Source organism: Neopsephotus bourkii, unplaced genomic scaffold (assembly GCF_033783945.1).
Source record: "Neopsephotus bourkii isolate Nb327-2 ecotype Australia unplaced genomic scaffold, CSIRO-AGI_Nbou_v1 NB_52, whole genome shotgun sequence".
Classification (NCBI taxonomy): domain Eukaryota; kingdom Metazoa; phylum Chordata; class Aves; order Psittaciformes; family Psittacidae; genus Neopsephotus; species Neopsephotus bourkii.
In genome coordinates, this window is record NW_026900569.1 from 237523 (window position 1) to 256878 (window position 19356).

At 43.4% G+C, this 19356-nt stretch overlaps 1 protein-coding gene across 4 annotated transcripts in view; it reads left to right on the forward strand.

Moving 5' to 3' along the window:
• LOC133209343 (follistatin-related protein 4-like) overlaps positions 1 to 19356 on the forward strand; it is a 203484-nt gene that overhangs the window by 176923 nt on the left and 7205 nt on the right. For 3 of the 4 annotated variants that reach the window (XM_061347953.1, XM_061347945.1, XM_061347973.1), the window contains 6 exons: positions 6151 to 6312; positions 7306 to 7440; positions 8884 to 8910; positions 14025 to 14143; positions 16912 to 17061; positions 17648 to 17755. In XM_061347953.1, the coding sequence (XP_061203937.1) occupies positions 6151 to 6312; positions 7306 to 7440; positions 8884 to 8910; positions 14025 to 14143; positions 16912 to 17061; positions 17648 to 17755 (701 nt within the window). The remainder of the gene's footprint in view (positions 1 to 6150; positions 6313 to 7305; positions 7441 to 8883; positions 8911 to 14024; positions 14144 to 16911; positions 17062 to 17647; positions 17756 to 19356) is intronic. The other variant, XM_061347964.1, reaches the window with a different exon arrangement.

Here is a 19356-nt window from a genome sequence, read left to right on the forward strand (position 1 = left end):
CTTGGTAGAACTTATATTCAGGCATTCCCTATCTTTCTTCTGGCCTCAAACTCAGACCATTGGATTTAGTTTAATATTACATTAGCTTCAACCAGCATTTCATTGAGGGACCAGCCAGTGCAATATACACCTTTCCAGTAGCAAAATCATGTCCAGCTTTAAACCTGTGTTTATATGTGCTAATATGACCAGCAGTATCTGCAGAATAGGAGACGGGGTAACCTGTTGCTCACCATGGGTAGATTTTTATGTACTCTGCTTTGAAAATATTTAGTTTGCAGGGAAATCCAGTGACTTTATCCAGGAGGATATATTATAAAGGAAATTTAGTATTTAGTTCTTTCTCTAGATGTACACAGGCATCTACAAAGGAGAGCTTTCAGCTGGGAAGAGTAGATAGCTACACACAGCTTAATAGAGAAAAGCTGACATGAAGAGAAACAGCAAAAGGATATTTATGCACTGTAAGAAGTGCTATGGTGGACGTGGGGTTTAGGTTTGGCTGCAGCTCAGTTCTTCTGGACGTGTGTAAATGCTCCCCGCTCACAGCGTGTACCTGGAGAGAGCACGAAGCATCCGGTTGATTTGAATGAAAACTGACTTAATGTTTCTACAGAATAACTTGTCATCTTTTGGAGACGGTAAAGTGTAAATTCTCAGCAACGTGGATAACTAGATTGTGCGTGCTACGGCTGGGAAAATGGGTTTCCTTCCTCAGAGCGCTCTTTGTTTGATGAATGGCAGTTGAGAGAAAAGCAAGCTAACAAGTTAATCCTGTGTATATTATGTGATATGTTATGAGCTCTGAATGGAGTTTGGTTGGCAGACAACAATATAGACTTTATCATCACTGAGAATATAAGGCCCAAAGGCTTTGAAACTAAAGTGAGAATGAGAGGAAAACTAGATGGAGTGTGGGGAGGGTTTGCTTCCTTTCATCTTTATGCCTGCCACTTAGATTTAACTTGTTGAAAGATCCTATTTTGTTTTTAAACAGAAGTTACACGCTGCAGCTGCATGTGGTTTTCTTACTAATAGAACAACAAAAAAAAATCCTCATTTTCCATGTTGGCTTTTTAATGTTGCTATGTAGTCAATAAATACTGCAACAAAATGCCATGCATTCTGCTGTCAACTCTAGGCAATGCTAGAAGACTCTGCAGGATCTAGAAATCTTTGTCCTACAGCATTGATATTCCCGTGTGAGCCATTAGACATTGCAAAGCCGTGTTCTGCATTCCTTGATGTGGCTGGCTGCCCATACCCTTGTATTCTCTCCTTTTCTGCCTCTGTTGTGGCTTCCTCCAATAGCTGATGCTGGGACAACAGGTCCGATTGCAGGACAGTGTTGTGTACCTTCAGGTGCATTGTGGGGTTGCAACTGTATGAGTTTTAAGGTCCCTTCCAACCCAAACCATTCCATGATTCTATGAGATTCGCTTCATCACAGTAAATCCGGTGGGAAGACAGGCATATCCTTATGCTCTGCAGGGGAACAGTGTCCTTATGGATGCTTGCTGCTGTGCATGTGCTACACAACCATGGCAGTTCTTCCCTTTGTAGCAGCTGGTTCAGGATATCACAAGTAACACAGGCAGATCCAGATGCTCAGGCAAAGATGAGAATCCTGTTAGGCAGAAAAGGTGAGGACCACCAGATGAATGTCCCAGACCACTGGCTCACATCTGGGGAAGGAGCATAAAGCACACGTGCGAAATGCAGCCTGCATGGGACATTTGTTGTGGTAGGTTTGGGATGATCTCATCTATCTTAAGAGTCACAGCAGTGGTAAGATTCAGGTCAGTGTATTTGCACAGCTGGACCTCAATGTCTTTGAAAGAAAAGAATGCCCTGAAAGGCAGCACAAAGTTTAGGAATGAGAAATACATCTTTCATGCTGGTATCTTTGATCAGGAGAAGCCAAGAACAGTGGGAAGATTATGTTCTCTCCTACGTATGGATATTGCTGTATTGCTTGGGAAATGTGTTCAGCATACACTAAGTGTAGGGAGGAAAAGCAATTTATCACTTTCAAGAGGAAAAAGAGTTGCTGAGGATAAAGAATCTCATAAAATTGTAATCAACTATGAAAATTGATAGTTTGCAAATCAGGAGGCTGCTGAGTGTGGGGCATCATTTCCCTTTGTCCTTGCACTCTGGAAAACAGCAGCATAAATCAGAATATTGTTTTCTTTGAAAAGGGGTTTAAAAAGCCATTGGATCCTCAGCACAATTGTAAGGGTCCAGTAGGACACATTTTGCAGCAGCAGAGAGATGTTTTAAACAAGGATGTTTTGTTAATGTGCCTTTTCAAGAGAAAACATATAACGCTGCAAAGTCCTTTCGAATCATAAATGGAAAGATTTAAACATCTCAAGTAAATGATTAATCTATTAATTATGACTAGGCCCTGGAGTATATAGGTCCTAGAGCAGCAATGTACGTCTTTGGGCCTTGATATTGCCATCTGTGCTCATCATGTGCTTTATCACCTGAGCTGTTTTATTGTAATGAGTTGGTCTGCTCACAAGGTACTACTCAGTATGCAGTAGTAGGCAATCTACCCAATCTCATACTTGTTTGAATGCCTCTTTTTTTCCCACTTTCCTTAAGATAATAGCATTTTTATACTGCCCTTGGCTTCAGGCGCAGTAATGCTTAGCAGTGATATATATTCACCAAGGGAAATAGCAAAGGATAATCCATATATTCCAAAGTCTGGAGCTGAAATTTTTGCAAGTTTAAAGCAAAATGTGCTTACTTGGAATGTATTAATTTGTTTCAAGGACAATAAAAATGCATTCTGCAGTTTGCTGTTATCACAAGGCAGTTCCACGCAATAATTTGCCTGTGCAATGAATTATGTCAGACAAGGGAGAAGAAATAAAATGTTTAAAAATGGAAGGAGCAGGAAAATGGTAAGAGCAGGCATGGGGATGCAACACATACTTTTGCAGGTGAAAACAAACACTTCCCTCATTAATCACTGGGAAAAACACCTTGCTGTAATTTCAAGTTAACCTGATTTTCATGCAGAACATTGATGCAGTGCCTAGGACCCCTGAGCTGCCTTATGTGCTAGAAGTCTATTGTATTTTCAGCTCTGCAGGTAAAAGATGAGGATTTCTTACATGCAGGCTAAGGTGGTGTGAGGCAAAAAAACCTTTAGGAAAGCCTAGAGCAAACTTACAAGAAAGTTATCAACCCACACTGGCTTTGAGAGTATTAGGGGGCCTATAGGGATGCTGGGGAGGAACTCTTCATTAGGGACTGTAGTGACAGGACAAGGGGTAATGGGTTAAAACTCAAACAGGGGAAGTTTAGATTGGATATAAGGAGGAAATTCTTTCCTGTGAGGGTGGTGAGGCACTGGAATGGGTTGCCCAGGGAGGTTGTGAATGCTCCATGCCTGGCAGTGTTCAAGGCCAGGTTGGACAGAGCCTTGGGTGAGATGGTTTAGAGTGAGGTGTCCCTGCCCATGGCAGGGGGTTTGGAACTTGGTGGTCTTAAGGTCCTTTCCGACCCGAACTATTCTATGATTCTATGAAATAGGTGGTGTCTGAGATGGGTCTTATCTCCTTCAAGAGCTGGTTGGTGAGGAAATTGCTTTGGTGCCTTTGGCCATTTGGGGTATATTAGAGAAGGGTGTGAAACTGGCTGGGGATCTGCTTCTTGCCTTGTGCTGGGCAGGCACAGGCAGGCAGCTGTATCTAGATGAGCATTAAGGTTCCTCCCAACCCAAACCGTTCTATCCTGGCAGGAGCAGAGCTCTGCACAGGGCACAGGACCTCATGGGCTTTGTTCCAAGCCGCCTTTCATGTAGGTAGCTGCAAGCTTGGGCACCCAAGTCTGTCTGCAGGAGGCTAGGGCAGGCAAACCTGCAGACAGAGAGGGCCAGGATTGCTTGGGGACTGGAAAAGGCAGGTTGTGCCATCTGGAGAATAGGGGAAGTCCCTGGGGACATTAAGTGCTGTCAGTTGACTTCAGGATTTGGGCGTCTGGCCTCCTTGGGTGATGTTTTTTTCCTATGCATTTGCAGGAGACAAACTGCCTCTCATCCATGAGTCTGAATAAATCACATAGCCTTTCAGTGCACCTCAATTCCTAAATCATTTTGTTCTAAAAACGTTACTAGTAGCACGCAAATCATAGGCGAGACAAGCCCTGAGTGCAGGACCTTCATAAAACCCTGTCAAAGTGGCCAGAAATTACTATCTTTATCCTGTCTCGCCTGGAGACACTGACTCGGAGAGATTCCAATTAATTTTCCGAGGTGCAGATGGAATGAGAAGCTCCTGACTCACAGCGTTATTGCCCTGAATTGCTTGGGCACTGTCTCTTCAATAACCCCAGGGGTGGCTCTGACAGCTGCCAGCCATTCCCAGCAGCACATCGCTTCCTTTGCTCACCTTCCACTTGATCGGGCACCTCCTGAAGTCAGGAGGAGCCACAACCCTGACAGTAATGGGAGGAGGAGAAGATGAAAAGCCAGAAATGCTCTTATTTGGAATTTGAAATCTCAGTTTAATAAAGCAAGCTTGTATTTTTGGTAACCCTCTGATTAAAAAGATCTTGGGTGGGTTTACTCACTGCTCTGCGTCTTATAACACATTTTCTCTTCTTCTCCAGTGAAGGAAATATGAGACAAGGAAGTAAACCCACACATCTAGTGCAGAGGTGAAGTTTAAAGCCATTCCTTTGCTAAAAATCCCCATTTTTTGCCCAGAGGCATTTCCTTTCAGATTACACTCGAGCAAACCCAAGTAGACTTGAGGGCTTTCTGTCGTGGCTGATTTCCTTCCAAGCTGACGACTCAGCTCTGGTTAGTACTTGGCAGCTGGTAGGTAACACAGAAGTAAAATACATCTCTCTCTGGTAAGGCCCATAAAAAAAGAGATGGAAAGTGTATGCTAGTGAATGTAATTATTTAAACCATGTCCATATGGGTCTATAGACACATAGCAAGCTGCAAACACAGATTTCGTTTTATTCTGAAGCAACTGTTAAGACAATTTAATTTTGCCAGGCCTGGAGCCCGATGATGGACTGTATAAAAAGATGGCACTGTGTTAGGTACCTTGAGCCAGTGATTTCCAGTTGAAGTTTGTTATTAACTCATTCAGGTGATCTTAAAGAAAACCCACAATTTTTCCTTAATTCTCCATTAGTGCCAGCAGAGGTTATTGATTTTCCTTGAGGAAGAAGTCAGGCTCCCACATATCACATCCACATTTGACTCCAACCATGGTTTTACACAGCTGTACATCTTTCAACAGTTACATCCAAGTCCCACAATCTCTTAATATAAAGTTGACCGCTTGGTTATGAAACAGAGCCGTCCATGGCCACCCTTGAAATACCATCAGCCAAGTACAGCACATCCTCATGTTTCCTTTTATTAAATCCCTCGAGGTGAAAGGAAGGATTCCACTCATATTTTTTACTGATATTGCAATTTCTCCTCAAAGTAGGTGAGTGAATTGTGAAGAAAGAGTCAATGGACGATGTAAAGCCTTGTTGATTTGAGCAATGAAGGCAACATGATTGAAAATCAATGAACTTGTCTCAAATTGTAATATAATTAGTAGTTCCGCCAGCCGAGTATATTAAATAGTTCAGAGGGCCTTCCTGAAACAAGATGAGTCATGCTTTGAAAGCCTCTCAGGAAAAAGGGAAGTAGTTTATTTGTTCAGAATAACAGGTAGTGAATATACAGGCTATTTCCTGATGGATATTTGATTAAAATGGTGAATAATGTGCTACTTCTTATAGCCAAGAAGTCCAGTTTCTTCTTTACTAGATTCAGTGAATGCTGGAAGTTTATACTTTAATTGTTAAATACATGAGTACTCGCCTTAGGTTTTGATCCAACTTCACTTGATTTTGATTAGTCCCTTAGTGAAAGAAAGGAAGACAAAGCATGAACAGTCTAAATACAGAACTGGATATCAGGGTTGCTCCCTGGCATTGATTTATTAGTTTATTATTTCCTATATTCTCCCCCAAAGTTGAGCTATAGACGAATCGCTTCTGTACCAGAATGTTGCTTGTCTCCCGGTGCTTGGATCAGACCTTTTCCTCTCTCAAGCCACTGACAAGGAACAGCACTGGAAGGTGAGTTGAAATTGTCCAATTCCTTGTTTCCCACAGTGCCACCAGTGATCCGCGTGTACCCGGAAACGCAGGCGCAGGAGCCTGGCGTGTCGGCGAGCCTCAGATGTCACGCCGAAGGCATCCCTAATCCCCGAATTACCTGGCTAAAGAACGGCATTGATATCATGCCAAAACTATCCAAACAACTAATGCTTCTAGGTAAGAAAGGAATTCTGATTAATTAAAGTATTGTAGACAGGGATTAAAGGGGATTAGTTTGCACTTTAAACCAGAAGTTCCTGCACTCTCCCTAAGCCACAGTTGTTGGAAATTGTGTTACAAACCCCCTGTTCTTCCTTTTTATCTTTTTCTCCCGTGTATTTCTCGGGAAAGAGTATTGATTGATAGGAGTGGTAACAGTGTTCTGTTAAACAGACACGTGCTTGGTTCTCCACTGCCTCGCCTCTTGTGCAGAGCTGTGCAAAGCAGAGGGGGAATGCATTAAATTCTTAATTCAGGTTTATGTGCATTGGAAGCAAGTCAGCTGAGAATTGGGCTGTGGTTCACTTGGCTCCTCACAGCCACCTCTGCAGAGGGAATTGGGCTCTGGACTCCTATAGATCCTTGTTCAAATGAGGCTGCCACAAATACAGCAGAAGGCAAAAATACTTACTCTGTGTAAGCATACTGAAAGCCTTCCCACGTCCCCCCCAGTCTGGCTGTGGTGCGTTGCAGCCCTCAACCAGCATTGGCAACACAGATCTCCCTGCAGGGCTGGGTGCAATGTCTTAAAGTAAGGTCTTAGGCAATGGTCCCACTCCAGAAAGCAAAATGATAGGAGTGGAGAAAACCCCTCCCAGACCCAAGTTTTTGGTGATCTGATGAAAAGCAGTTTACAAAACTCAATTTAATTTTTCTCCACTAAAGCCAAAGCATTTTTTTTTCTTTTTTAACAAGAAGAAATAAATGAAATGCAATTTATCGTTTGCACTTGGGATTCTTCTTTGTTTGTTCCTGGCACAGAGCTTGTATGTGCTAATGGAAAGAAGCAAAACATCAACTGTGATGAGAATCCCCAAAATACCTCTAGTTATGTACAGGGAAACATGTGGTGAAGCCACCCTGTTGTTGCCAGGCAATGGAAGGCAATTAAGAGCAGGAAAAGCAATTAGCAGCAGCGAGAAGCACAGTTTATGGGTGTCTTTCTTACAGCAAACGGGAGTGAACTTCATATCAGTAGCGTGCGATATGAAGACACTGGTGCCTATACCTGCATTGCTAAAAACGAGGTGGGAGTGGACGAGGACATATCATCACTTTTCATAGAAGATTCGGCAAGAAAGACCCGTAAGCTTCACTTTCCATGGATTTATTTCTTTAAAGAGTCTTTAAATGTAATGGTATACATGCAGTGTAATGCTTCAGTCCACTGCATGCAGTATGTTGGACTCTTACTCGTGAGGTAGTGACAGGTTTGTCTGTGCTTTGATGAGATGATTGTATACTGGTTTGGGAAGGAATCCACAGGGAAGGTAAAATCCCCTCACCCAGGTTTGTGGTGCCTTTTATGTGCCAAAAATGTATGGATATGGTACAGGTAACATCTTTAATAAAGTACCAGATGTGCACTAGTTTTAGATATCAGAGAATCCCAAACTAGTATCATGCGAAATTATATGTGGTTTCAGAAAATGAACATCTTTGATTTCTACACAAGATTTCTGTTAAAGCCAATTACAAGGTGAAGTTCTCGAATATTTTGATGCTTGGAAAATGTTCTGATTGAATTATTGATTTTCCCTGCATTTACGTCACTAACCAGCACAACAGGCTTCCCTCAGTGTGAAATTATCTTCCACTTCCAAGACAAATATTCCCCCAGCCGCTCTGAGCTGCATGTGTCCCGTAGGAGTGCGGCAATGTTATCTTGACTGCACTGTCCCCGCAACACAATTAATGGAGGAAGTGATTAGTTGCCCCAGTGGAAAAGCTCCCAGTGGCCTGATTCTTCCTAATTCTGCTCTCTTAACTACTTGGGAGATTGCTTGGGTTTATGGGGATACTAAAAGGTTAGGTGCAAATGGGATTTTTGCTACTTTTCTGGCTGTTAATGTAGAGCAAGAATTGAAAACGAAGTTAGCCATAAATATGTGCTCTCATGGCGAGTCTTTGGAAAATATATTCTATTCCTCATTAAATAGATTTATGTACTCTTGTTAATATTGCTCGTTTTCCCTTGAATACTTGAGCAAGGGAAATTGCAGTATGGTAAGAAATAATTGGATCTATCTAAAACAGAAATTCAAATGCAGATGTGCTTTCAAAGAGTATTTGAATCCTAAACAGAATGTAGTTGCATGAAATTCCACAAAGAATGTAGCACACTGTGTAGCTGCCTTAACTGCCAGTCTCAGGCTTCTGAAAGATGTGATGTTTCCTGATTGAACCTATACAGAAAGCTGGAGCTTGTACCATACAGGTACATTACATTTGAAGGTAACAGCTTCTCTTTAGTAAGATCTATGTACAGGCTAAAGTTGGCTTCATTTGAGGTAGGATTTTGCCTATGTCAAAGGTTCATAGTTATCTCTGGAAGGAGCAAGCGTATTTAGAGCTCTCTTTCCTGGTGTTATTTGAATCAATGTTACAAAGGGTTCGCAAATGAAACAGTTCCTGTGAACATGAGTGTTAATTCAGTTTCTTGCTACAATGACAATTTTGACATTGTTTTGTTTTGTTTTTTTCTGTTCCTGATTATTTTCTGGCTTCCCCAATTTTCTGATGCTGCAGTTGCAAACATACTGTGGCGAGAGGAAGGTACTGCAGTAAAGTTCTTTTGTCGTAGTGATAATGTGCTTGTCTGCTTTAATAATTCCATGATGGGCCATTTTCCACTGACTTGCTGCTAACTCTATCAGCTTTCACAGTTACCAGATTAAGTACAGACCACACATTTAAAAGCTAAACTATTCAGAGAAGAGATATCGCTCTCGTAATACAAATCGTACCTTCTGATACTTTCCCACTAAGAAATAATAGATGACCATAAAATATGTAAAACTGGAAATTTTATATAAAGTGCCACACGTGTGAGTAGCCTGAAGATTCTCAAGCTGCATTAACAATTGCACGAGTGTCAGAAGTGCTCCCAAATTACCATAATTGAGCAAGCAGGACATAAATCCAATAGACTGCATTTTAAGCAAGCAATTCAAGCTCTTCCTCCTCAGTAGCGTGTATTGATGTTTACTAAGCAACAAAAATTGTGTTCTTGACTGTTAGGCAGATACAAAAAAAAACCCACAACAGGTTTTGCTTCCTTGTAGCCTTTAAATCGATGCAGAGTAAGGGTTGCCCCACTTCTCCTTGTTTTAATTGGCAGTTAAGATCTCTAGTTTGATCAGATTTACAGTGTGCCCTGCACAAGGTCAACATCTGTGTGTCTTGGAGCCAAATCAGAAAAGAAAACACCATCCTAACCAGCTAACTGACTCAAAGATACTATGGAGGCACTTGAAATGAAAATGGGTTTGATTTTGTGCACACTTGTGCTGTCATAATGTCCAAAACACACAGTAAGATGCATTGTGCAGAGGCCCAAGGAGCTCTCAGGCACCTCTGTAAGTGCTTTGATAGGGAGCGCAGCCTCTGGCTCCTTGGGGCTGTGTGTTCCTCACCAGAGGAAGGTTCTTGGGTTGAGGTTCAAGCATAAGCCAGTTCTTGCATCTGCCTGTTGCATAGGAGGAAGTTGGGAGCTTGGTGTCCTTCCAGCTTTGTGGGGACCCCCTGTGCACTTACAAACTGCTCTTGACCATGTCCCCTTGCCTCCTGCAAACACCTCTCCCTCCTGGTGTTCCTCCAAGAAGGGCTCCCCACTCACTGCGCCTTTGGAAGGTGCAAAGACCCTTTCATGCATAGTGCCTCCAGGTACCCAAAATGACAGCTGGGCTTCATGCCCTTGGCTTGGAGCTTTCTGGATTGCTGTGGCTTGGCCCAAAGGATTGTAGGGGCAGAAGAGAAATGCCCGCCCTTAGTGACTGGTGCAACCTCGGCCAGGTATGCAAACACCCCATGCATACCTGCTGTCCCACTGCCTGCTGCAGACACATTCCTGCAGTAGGTGCAGCAGGCTGGAGGTCATGAGATGTGGCGCAGCAGCCTAAGATAGCTCTCCAGCACTTATTCTCAAATATGCCATCTACAAGTGGCTGGTGCATGGCACTGAGGAGTATCTCTTTACTGCTGATGTTCCTGTAAATGGCATTATGGGCACTAAGAATTGCTATTTCCCTTCCGCTTGGAAGTGAAATCTCTAGTGCATCTAATCAGTCCAGCCTCATCTGCAGGATGCTACATGGCTGTTTATATACTGCATCCCTTATGCTCCTTTATAAAGTAGTTGGATAACCCTACCAGATGTAGTAGCAATATTTAAAGAACCAGCTAAGAAGTTGGTTGCAGAAATTCTTAACTATAATTCTGCTAAACAGTATGAACTTGCTGCGTATCAACATTGCAAATTCAAGTATGAGCAATGTACAGGGAAAACATGAGCAGTAAAAGCAGATTTACTATTGATGTTCCTAAGCAATTCAGTATCTTTAGAGCAGGTTTATTCCCCTGTGTTGTTCTATAGTAGTTGATCGGTATATTCATTCTAGATAAAGAATCCATCTAACGCCCTTTAACATGTGAAATCTTGGCACAGAAAATGCTGGAAGAGAGGAATGCTATTTTTGGCTTTACATTTTAATGTATTCTTTTAATTCCATTAAAATAAAAACATGTGAGCAGTATTAACAGATGGATTGGTAGATTTGAGCTCCTTTAAAATGATCACACCCTAGTGCCCACAAGGTCTGTAGTAACTAAAGCTACTGGGGAAATACCTAGGCAGAATATCGTGTAAGGCAAACTGTTGCTGGAAGTCAAAGTAACAAGTAAATTAACACAAGTAATTAACAAAATTCAGTCTGTCAGTCTGTCCTCAAAAGCCTTCACAGACCACGAACAGGTTAGACCTCAAAACATGAATGCCCATAGCATGAGCAGCCAATTAAATGTGGACGTGGAAGCACTTGCAGTATTTACTCAATGTACAAACAAGACTTGAATTTTGCACAGAGAAAGCTGCAAGTAGCCCAAATGTAAGGCAGAGATTTATTTCATGTCAGTGTTCATGTCTGCAGCAAGTGTTGCTTACTTTATACCTGGGTAAAGGGAGCATACTGAGCCAGCAGGCAATCGTCGGTGTAGGAATGTACGTGTAAAAGCCGAAAGCCTTTTTGTAACCAAATTTAAGCTCTAAAATGCTTTTAAGCATTCAGGTTAAATTGAGGCAAATTATTCAAGTATGAGGTCAGAGGAGATTACTCCACAGTGACAAATTTGGCCTTTGATCTCCAAGTAGGGAAATACAAAAGTACACTCAGTTGGAGATTGTATTCAACTCTGGTTGTCATCAGGAGTCCTCCTGAAGTGCTTGAAAAAAAGATGTTAGAATCAACTTCATCTAGAATGGCTCGAATAAGAATTGTTATGGTTAGGAAACCGTCCCTGTTTTTAATGGGGGTTTTGTTACGTGATGGTTTTTGTTACACAGATGAGGTATGCTGCCTTTTATAAAGCCTTTAGTTTTGGAGCTAGTTGTGTCATCCAGCCTGAAATGTCTTCAATTAAAAAGGGAAAGAAAAACGTTTCTCATCACTCCCCCAGTTTCCAATCTGGTACCTGCCTCACCACTATAAATAACACGGCTCTGCAAAGTTCCCCATTACCCACCTCTGTACTGAAATAATTCCCCAGACCCAGGAGCTGCAGCAGCAAAATCAAGAGCAGAATCTGTTTTATTGATGTCCATGAGATCATTTAGAGATGTACCCCAGTCAAGACTCGGCGAATAGTTCGTAAGTCACAATAAAACACGTAGTTTGGCTGATGAGAAAACTGCTTTGTCCAAAAATCAGTGTGAGGATTACTCTCTAAAAAAAGCATTTGGTAAACTCTTTTTAAACGAGAGTACCTGGATGCTATTTGGATTATATTTTAAGCCAGTCAATATTAAAACTTGCACTCATTTGACTGTAAAACAAAGTGTGGGACTTGCCAAGTCACTAACTCTAAACGAAAAGGGGTACAATTATTATCAAAGTATTTCTGTGACTAGTTATAGCCTTAGTTCTGAAACACCCCCTCATTGTTACAGGCTCATCAGGTGAAATCACGCTACTATCGTGCATGAAAATGATAATGAGCATCTTCACAACAGTCATAATTTGTTGCCTGCCTGATTAAAATCCTTTACTCATGGCAATATGTGCACTCATTCCAGCCAGGGTCAAACTCTGCCCTCTGATGTGTTCACTCAAGTCCCACTGAAGGAGGTGGGAGTTGTGTGCATGCTGTGAGCGCAGGTTTTGGTCCAAAGTGCCCAAATGAAATGTTTTAACAACATACTTGGGGAAAGTGAGCCCTTAGTCCATAAAGATAACTTAGTTTTGATGGAAGATCAGTACCTCTTTTCCTACATGCATGATCCCTCACTGTGGCATCACATTTAAGGATCGTGGCTCCTGTACCCGCCTGATGCCCTAACTGGGGTATTTCTGTGGTATGGTTTAGGGAGACTCAGCTTGAACATTGTTAGTAGTGCAAACACCACATACTGAGGCATTGTGCTCTGAAGCCCCTTATTTGGAACAAAAAGAGGGGGTTTTAGCACCGAATAAAACTTCTGGCCTTTCTAAATACTATGGAATTGATAAAATTTCCCCAAAAATGCATTTGTCCAAATTATACATGTTGTTATAGTGGAGGTTTGGTGATGATTGAGACCCCAGTCCTGCAAACACTTAAGAGGTGTGGGAAACTGTAGATGTGAGCAGTGTCTGGAGCTGCCATCACTGGAGCAGCCACGGGAATTGTAAGGCTGAATGCTGTTCAGACCTGTAGAACCAGGACCTTATTTCTCCATGAGTAAAATGCAATTAATTAGAAATTACAAATTATCGCGTCACTGTTTCATTAGCAGATAAGTACACTATCAGTGTTACAGGGGTGACAGTGGTCATGGCAAACACTTAGTGGTGATGAAAAAGATGAAATGACTCCTGGATCTCTCTAACTAGACTGTTTGGAAAGATCCTGACCATTTCTTAACGTGCTCATTGCTGCAATTGCATGTAGCTGGAGAACAACCAAATTACCAGTGTTTTAAGGCATTTCTGCATGGCAGAAATGACAAAATACAACCTCCTAACAGCAAAGCAATGACAGGCAGCCAGTTTTCCAAATCTCCTGGAATGCCCCAGTTGGATAAATGAGTGCTGTTGCGATGCTGAACTACTCCACATTTGTGAATTACAGTTTGTAAGATTTCAAAAATGTGTTTGTTTTGGTGGCTATAGTTAGTTCATGCAGGTAGTGTCAGAAAACAGGGAAATACCGATCTTTCTGGATACGGAGCACTTCCATTTTACATCACAGTCAAGTTACCTGTAACAGGATAACCTTCAGGTTAGTTTTAGCTGAAACTTCTCCTTCAGTTCTCAAATTATTAGCAAGTTGTTTTTAGTGAAATCATAGAAAAACCATACATAACCTGAGGGAGTGACTGATGCAATGCAGGGGCTTCTTGTTATCCAATCTGGCTTTGGTATATACGCACAAGACCTGGACATAGTTATTTGTGTACAAGCACCGCCACCAAGGCAAGGCATTTTTGAATGTGTCTGTACCTCTTCACTTCTTGAAGCCCTTGTTGTGACATGAGATTTGATTTTGTGAATGCACCGACTGCATCCAACCAGCCAACCTTGATGTGAGGCAGATTCTGCTTGCTGGGGGAGGAGGGAGGGTTCTTAGAAAAGTCCTAACAGCTATGGATACATACCAAAACCATTCCTGCTTCTTTTCCTTTATCCCCCTTCAAGGCCTGAGTGTTGGGAATATGTTCTATATCTTTTCTGATGATGGGATCACAGTCCTTCAGCCAAACGAATGTGAAATCCGGAGACACATCAGGCCCGAAGAGAGGATTTTCACAAGTTATGTAAGTCCTAAACCCAGCCCCTACAGCTGACAGCTCTTAATCTCTTCAAAGGTTGTTGTTGCTAGAGGACACAGGGATGTTAGAGCTTGGTGGGCTTCGTGTGGCATCCCTGAGGTGTATCATCTCCTCCTCTTGAAAATTAAGGGAACCACGTTAAGTTATAAGACTGACATGGGGGATTACTGACACACTGCAGAGAACTTGCCTAGTTACCATGTCAAAATGTAGGCAGAGATTTCACTTGGCCTGTTTGTGTAACCATGCCCAAAAGTGTTAACTGGGCTGTTAGAGAAAGTACAGAAGTCAGCAGCAGCAAGATGCACACATCACTCACTGGCCCCTTTTACAGATAGGCAAAGGAGTTGGCCACTTTCTGCTCTTTAGAAGTAGTTTCCCAGATTAAACCGCAGCAGGAGGTGGGTCAGGATGCACAGAAGATGTTTGTGTCGTGCTGGTCCTCTGCATCTACCGCCGCCGAACCGCAGACCTGTGCCATCCTTGTTTGCTGTCCAGCATTTCCTGCCAGCGCCGGGTTCACTCACCCCTGCTGCAGGAAATCACAAGGAGAACGTGTTCAGGGGTCAGGGAATGTCAAGCACAGCCTCATCCACAGTGGAGCTCAACATGACAAGGGGGATAACATGTGCCTGGGGTGCTGTGAGGGCAGTGTTCTCAGTGACCTCTGTTATGTACTCCTGTGTGGTAATATACACCATATGTATGCTCATGGATCTATGAGTTCTCATAAAACACAGGGGCAGAAATACATCCGGAAATGCTTTTTCAGTCACTCCTTTATTTAGTGGGGCTTTTTAAAAGGAGAAGCTGAGAATGTGGCTACTTCCTGAAGAAAAGGACTCGGCCTTGCTATTAGTTTTGTGAGGGATGAAAGGGGACAATCACTGTCATGAGCCCCAAAGGCTGGGTCGGGCTCTGGTGCCATGGGTCAGGATCTTCTTCTGAGTCTGCATTCAGCACTTTTTAGATACCCATAAAGTTGTGATTCATACTGTTGGGGGGTTTCCCACTGGATTTTCATATACCTTAGCAGGAATCCAGACTGCTGCTCACCCCAGGACTGGGTTAGCATCATGGAGCCACACTTGAGCTGTTGCTACACAGAGACAGGAATCTTGTGTTTCTTTTTTCCCAAGAGCTGTAAGTATCAAAGAGGTGGTTCTGGAGAAACAGCTTGAAAAGAACAAAGGAGAGAGGGCACTTAAGGAAATAATGCCAGCACAGCGGTGGGCATGAAAGGGATTTTTAACATCATTACTTGGCTGACTTTCAGAGAGACCTCTAAGGGTTTCCTACCGGTATCGTAGGGCCCTTTCCCTTGATATAGGGAGGACTGGCCTTTTCTCTCCCCTCCTTTTTCCCTTTTAGTGTCTTGACTGTTTGTCTCATAGACACTGACACCAGCCTGCAGCTTCAGGAGGTTTCTTCATTGGCTGTTAGAGGGCACAAAAGCAGATAGAGCAGCTGAGCACTGTAGCAGAAAGTGGTGCCATTTCCCTGCTCCCCTTGCACTGGGTGGATGGAGTGTTGTGAGAGCCTAAGCCCCAGTGCAGAGCTGAGGATGAGGAGGGCAGTTTGGAGGCTGGTGGGTGTTTGGCTCTGTGTGTGGCTGCTGGAAGCTCAGGGCTGGGCTTTTGTAGCATCTTTTCACTTGCAGTAGCGTAGGAAAGGAAAATGCAGCCAAGCTGTTGAGTCTTGTATCTTCAGCCAGTCTCCACCAAGGTACCTAAACCAACAGAGCTGTGCTGCCTAGGGGTGAAATCTTCATCCATAACCACCACTCTGATACAGACGTGGTGTTGGCACTGTTGTATCTTGTACCTCCCCTTTCCCTGAACAAGCTGCGCTGCTCTAACTGGCTCCCTTTAGGGAGACTGTGCCATTATTCAAAGTGACCCAGCAGTTGTATTGACAGGCTTTAAACCCAGCACCTTTGCTCACTGAAGTATATATGTGTTCATTTCGGTTTACCCTTGTTCCTACACCACAGCCCACTCCCACACAAATGGTCTTTCCCATAAAGCAGCTCAACAGAAGGGATAGCAACAAAGAGTAGCCAACATGCAGAGGTTTGTTGGTGAGATTATGTGTGACTCTTCCAACTCAGGGTACCAGTGAGCTCCTTCTAAAGCTAATACCAGTTTTGTACAGGACTCAGTGAGGATCAGAGTCAAAATAATGGCATCAGGCAGCTGTGAACAGGATTTGGTGCAAAGCAACAAGATTTAGTTCATTTTGAACAGGGGAAGTTTCTGTGGTGGAGCAATAGACGACAGAGCTCTGCTTGTTTTGCCACTGTTTCCCTGAGCACCAGCATCTCGGAGCACGCTCCCCTGACCTGAAAATGGCTTGATGAAAAATATGAAGCTGTGATTCGGTTAATGTAAATCACTGGTTTTTCAAAGCACAGAGTGATATTTCTATTGCTAATAAATCCTGACAGCGTTGCAAGTCTCTGAGCCACGCTGTACTTCTAAGATAGATCCATATAGACACTGCGGTTATTTAGATTCAGGGTGAGTTTGCAGGAGGTCCAGCTATTTAGTGTTACTGGGTAGAGCCAGGCTGCAGTGTGGTATGTGATAAACTAATTATTTCCTGTTTTTAAGGGAAAAGAAGGGGGTAAATATCATCCTAATGGAATCCCCAGGGATTTTTTTCTTATGGTTTTCTAGGCTAAGCCTCTTGCTGCTCCAGACCCTGAACTTGTAGAAATTAAACCTTTTCTCCTCTTCTTTTCCCCCCCTTAGGAAGAGATCTGTCCTAAAGTGGAAGGTGAAGGCACTCAGTCCTGCCTCTGGGCTTCAGCGGTCAATGTCAGAGACAAGTACATTTATGCGACGCAGCCTAAGCTCAACAGAGTAATGATAATTGATATCCAGACTCAGAAGGCCATACAGGTACTTACAAGGGGAAGTCTTTATTCACTGGTGGCAAAAGGTATGGGACAAGAAAAGTTGATCTTTGCCCATGGAGCTGCTGGCACCGCTTGGGCCTGTGTTGCTTTCACCCATGGGGTCACACTGTGCCATTTCTGTTCTGTAAAACTTGCTGGCAGGAAAGAAACTCCTTTATGGGTTGGATATCATAGTCCCAGGGGTGCATCTGCAGCCAGGCTTGCAGCTAGTGTGGGAATATAGCACTAGGATGAATTTCTGGCTCACGCTCATCGAGCCGCTGCCTGACCTCAGTTATAAGCAGGGTGGGAAGAATGAACTGGTGTGGGTATAACTCAGGCAGAAATTGGTCCCTGATCTACTGGCTATAAGTAAGAGCATAAGATGGAATGATGTCTAGCTAGGAAACGGCACTGAGCAGCCAGATTTTTCTACTGCTGGTTCTGCTGCTGATCTCTCAATTGATCTGAAGATGAAGCCGCACAATGGGTGTAACGGTGGTTGCATGGGAATGTGGGCAGCAAACCGGTATAACATCTGTGATGTGCATTTGGGTCACTGTGTAAATACCTGTCCCTCTTTTTTTAAGTCCTTGGATGTTGATCCATTACCAACCAAATTACATTATGACAAGTCCCACGACCAAGTGTGGGTGCTTAGCTGGGGTGACACGCGGAAGTCCTCACCAACGCTGCAGGTAAGTCCTTATGCACCTGAGCCTTTGCCCTTCCCTGCCTTGGCATCATTGGTAGCAAGCTGGTGCCTGGTTGGTTGCAGGTAATTAACAGCATTTAATGGCCTGGATATAAAGCTGTTCTTTCATTTGCATATCCAGTGTGTTTTATTCATCCCTCCTCCGTCCATCCTCCCATATTTTTCCTGCTGTTTAATTTGTTTTTCAGCAATGGCTGTGCCGTAGGCTGGCAGCAGGACCGCTTTGTTGCCAAGGTCTGTTTTGTTTTAAGGCCGATGACAGAGCCAAGTGCTATAAAGTTGTACAGCAAGGGCTGGCAGCTGACTGCAAGCAGTGTAAGCCTGCCATGCTCCAAAGCCCAAGGAGGATGCCATCGGGGGCCCAGGAGCTCCTCCAGGCTCAACACCATGAGACACACAGTGATATTGGGGCACAGTAATGCACATAGGTTTGGACAACTGAACGAACTTCTATTTCTGGATTGCCCTGGAGGGTTCATTCTTCTGTTGATGGCACAGAAACACGAAGTGTAGGCATCTAACTGGGCATTTTGCTGCTGCTATATGTCATATGACAGAGTTGACACCAGAGCTGATGTGATCCAGCTAGACATACCCTGCTCTAGCAGCTACTTTCTGGCACTTGATTCCTGGGAACATAGGTGTCATGTGGATACTCCTTCTACCAGAAGCATCTGCTTGTAAGTCTGCATTCAAACATTCCCCAGCAGCACAGAAGGTTGGCAGTGCTTTCTGACCTAAAAACCTATAAATCTGGAGTCCATGTTCTTCGTGGGGATGCTGCCCCGTGAAGGTGGGACAAACCATCCCCACCAGCCACATGCTTCATCTGTGATAATGGCTGCAGCCTGCAGGCTCTTCCCAGCAAAGAATAGACTGGCAACAAAATATGGGCATTTTCAGAGAAAGACACCAAAAACAGAACAGGGACAAATAAATGAAGTTTTTCTGAGGCAGTGCTCCAGCTTGGCTCACCTGGGGATGAGCAGTTTCCTGTACAGGGTATAAGGAGATAAAATTGGCTCTCTTTACCCTCTCTGACTTAATTTCTTCCATCCAGCTGTGAGAGGTTTCTGTAATTAAAGGAGACATGGCACAAGCATGTGATTATTAAGAAGAACAGGCCACCTGCACAGTTGGAAACTTGTTATAAGGCTCCAGCTCTAAGATAGTCCTTTCTGTTATGTTTATGAAGTGCAGTTGCTTATGTAGGCAGCGAGATTAACATCAGCAGCAGCAGCAGGTCTCTCCTCTTTTCCAACCTTCTTTCCCAAATGGTGGGCAGTGACTCATATGGCAAAGTTCATTCTTAACCTGCAGTGGTTAGATGCAGACATGCAATAAAATATCTTCTTTTAACAAAGATTCTTCTGCCGAGGTTGATCTAAATTCCCACTCGTTCTTTGGAAGTCAGGAATTTATCAAACAGCCCATGCAGCCGACTAATGGGATGCTGTTGTTTAGCCATTACTGACTTGTGGGAAGCAAATGTCTGGCCTTGTGAAAGCCCTGTGCAAGAGATGATATCTTTCTTGAGCAGTCTAATTGGAAGAAATCTAAATGGCACGACCAGAACAGCTGTCT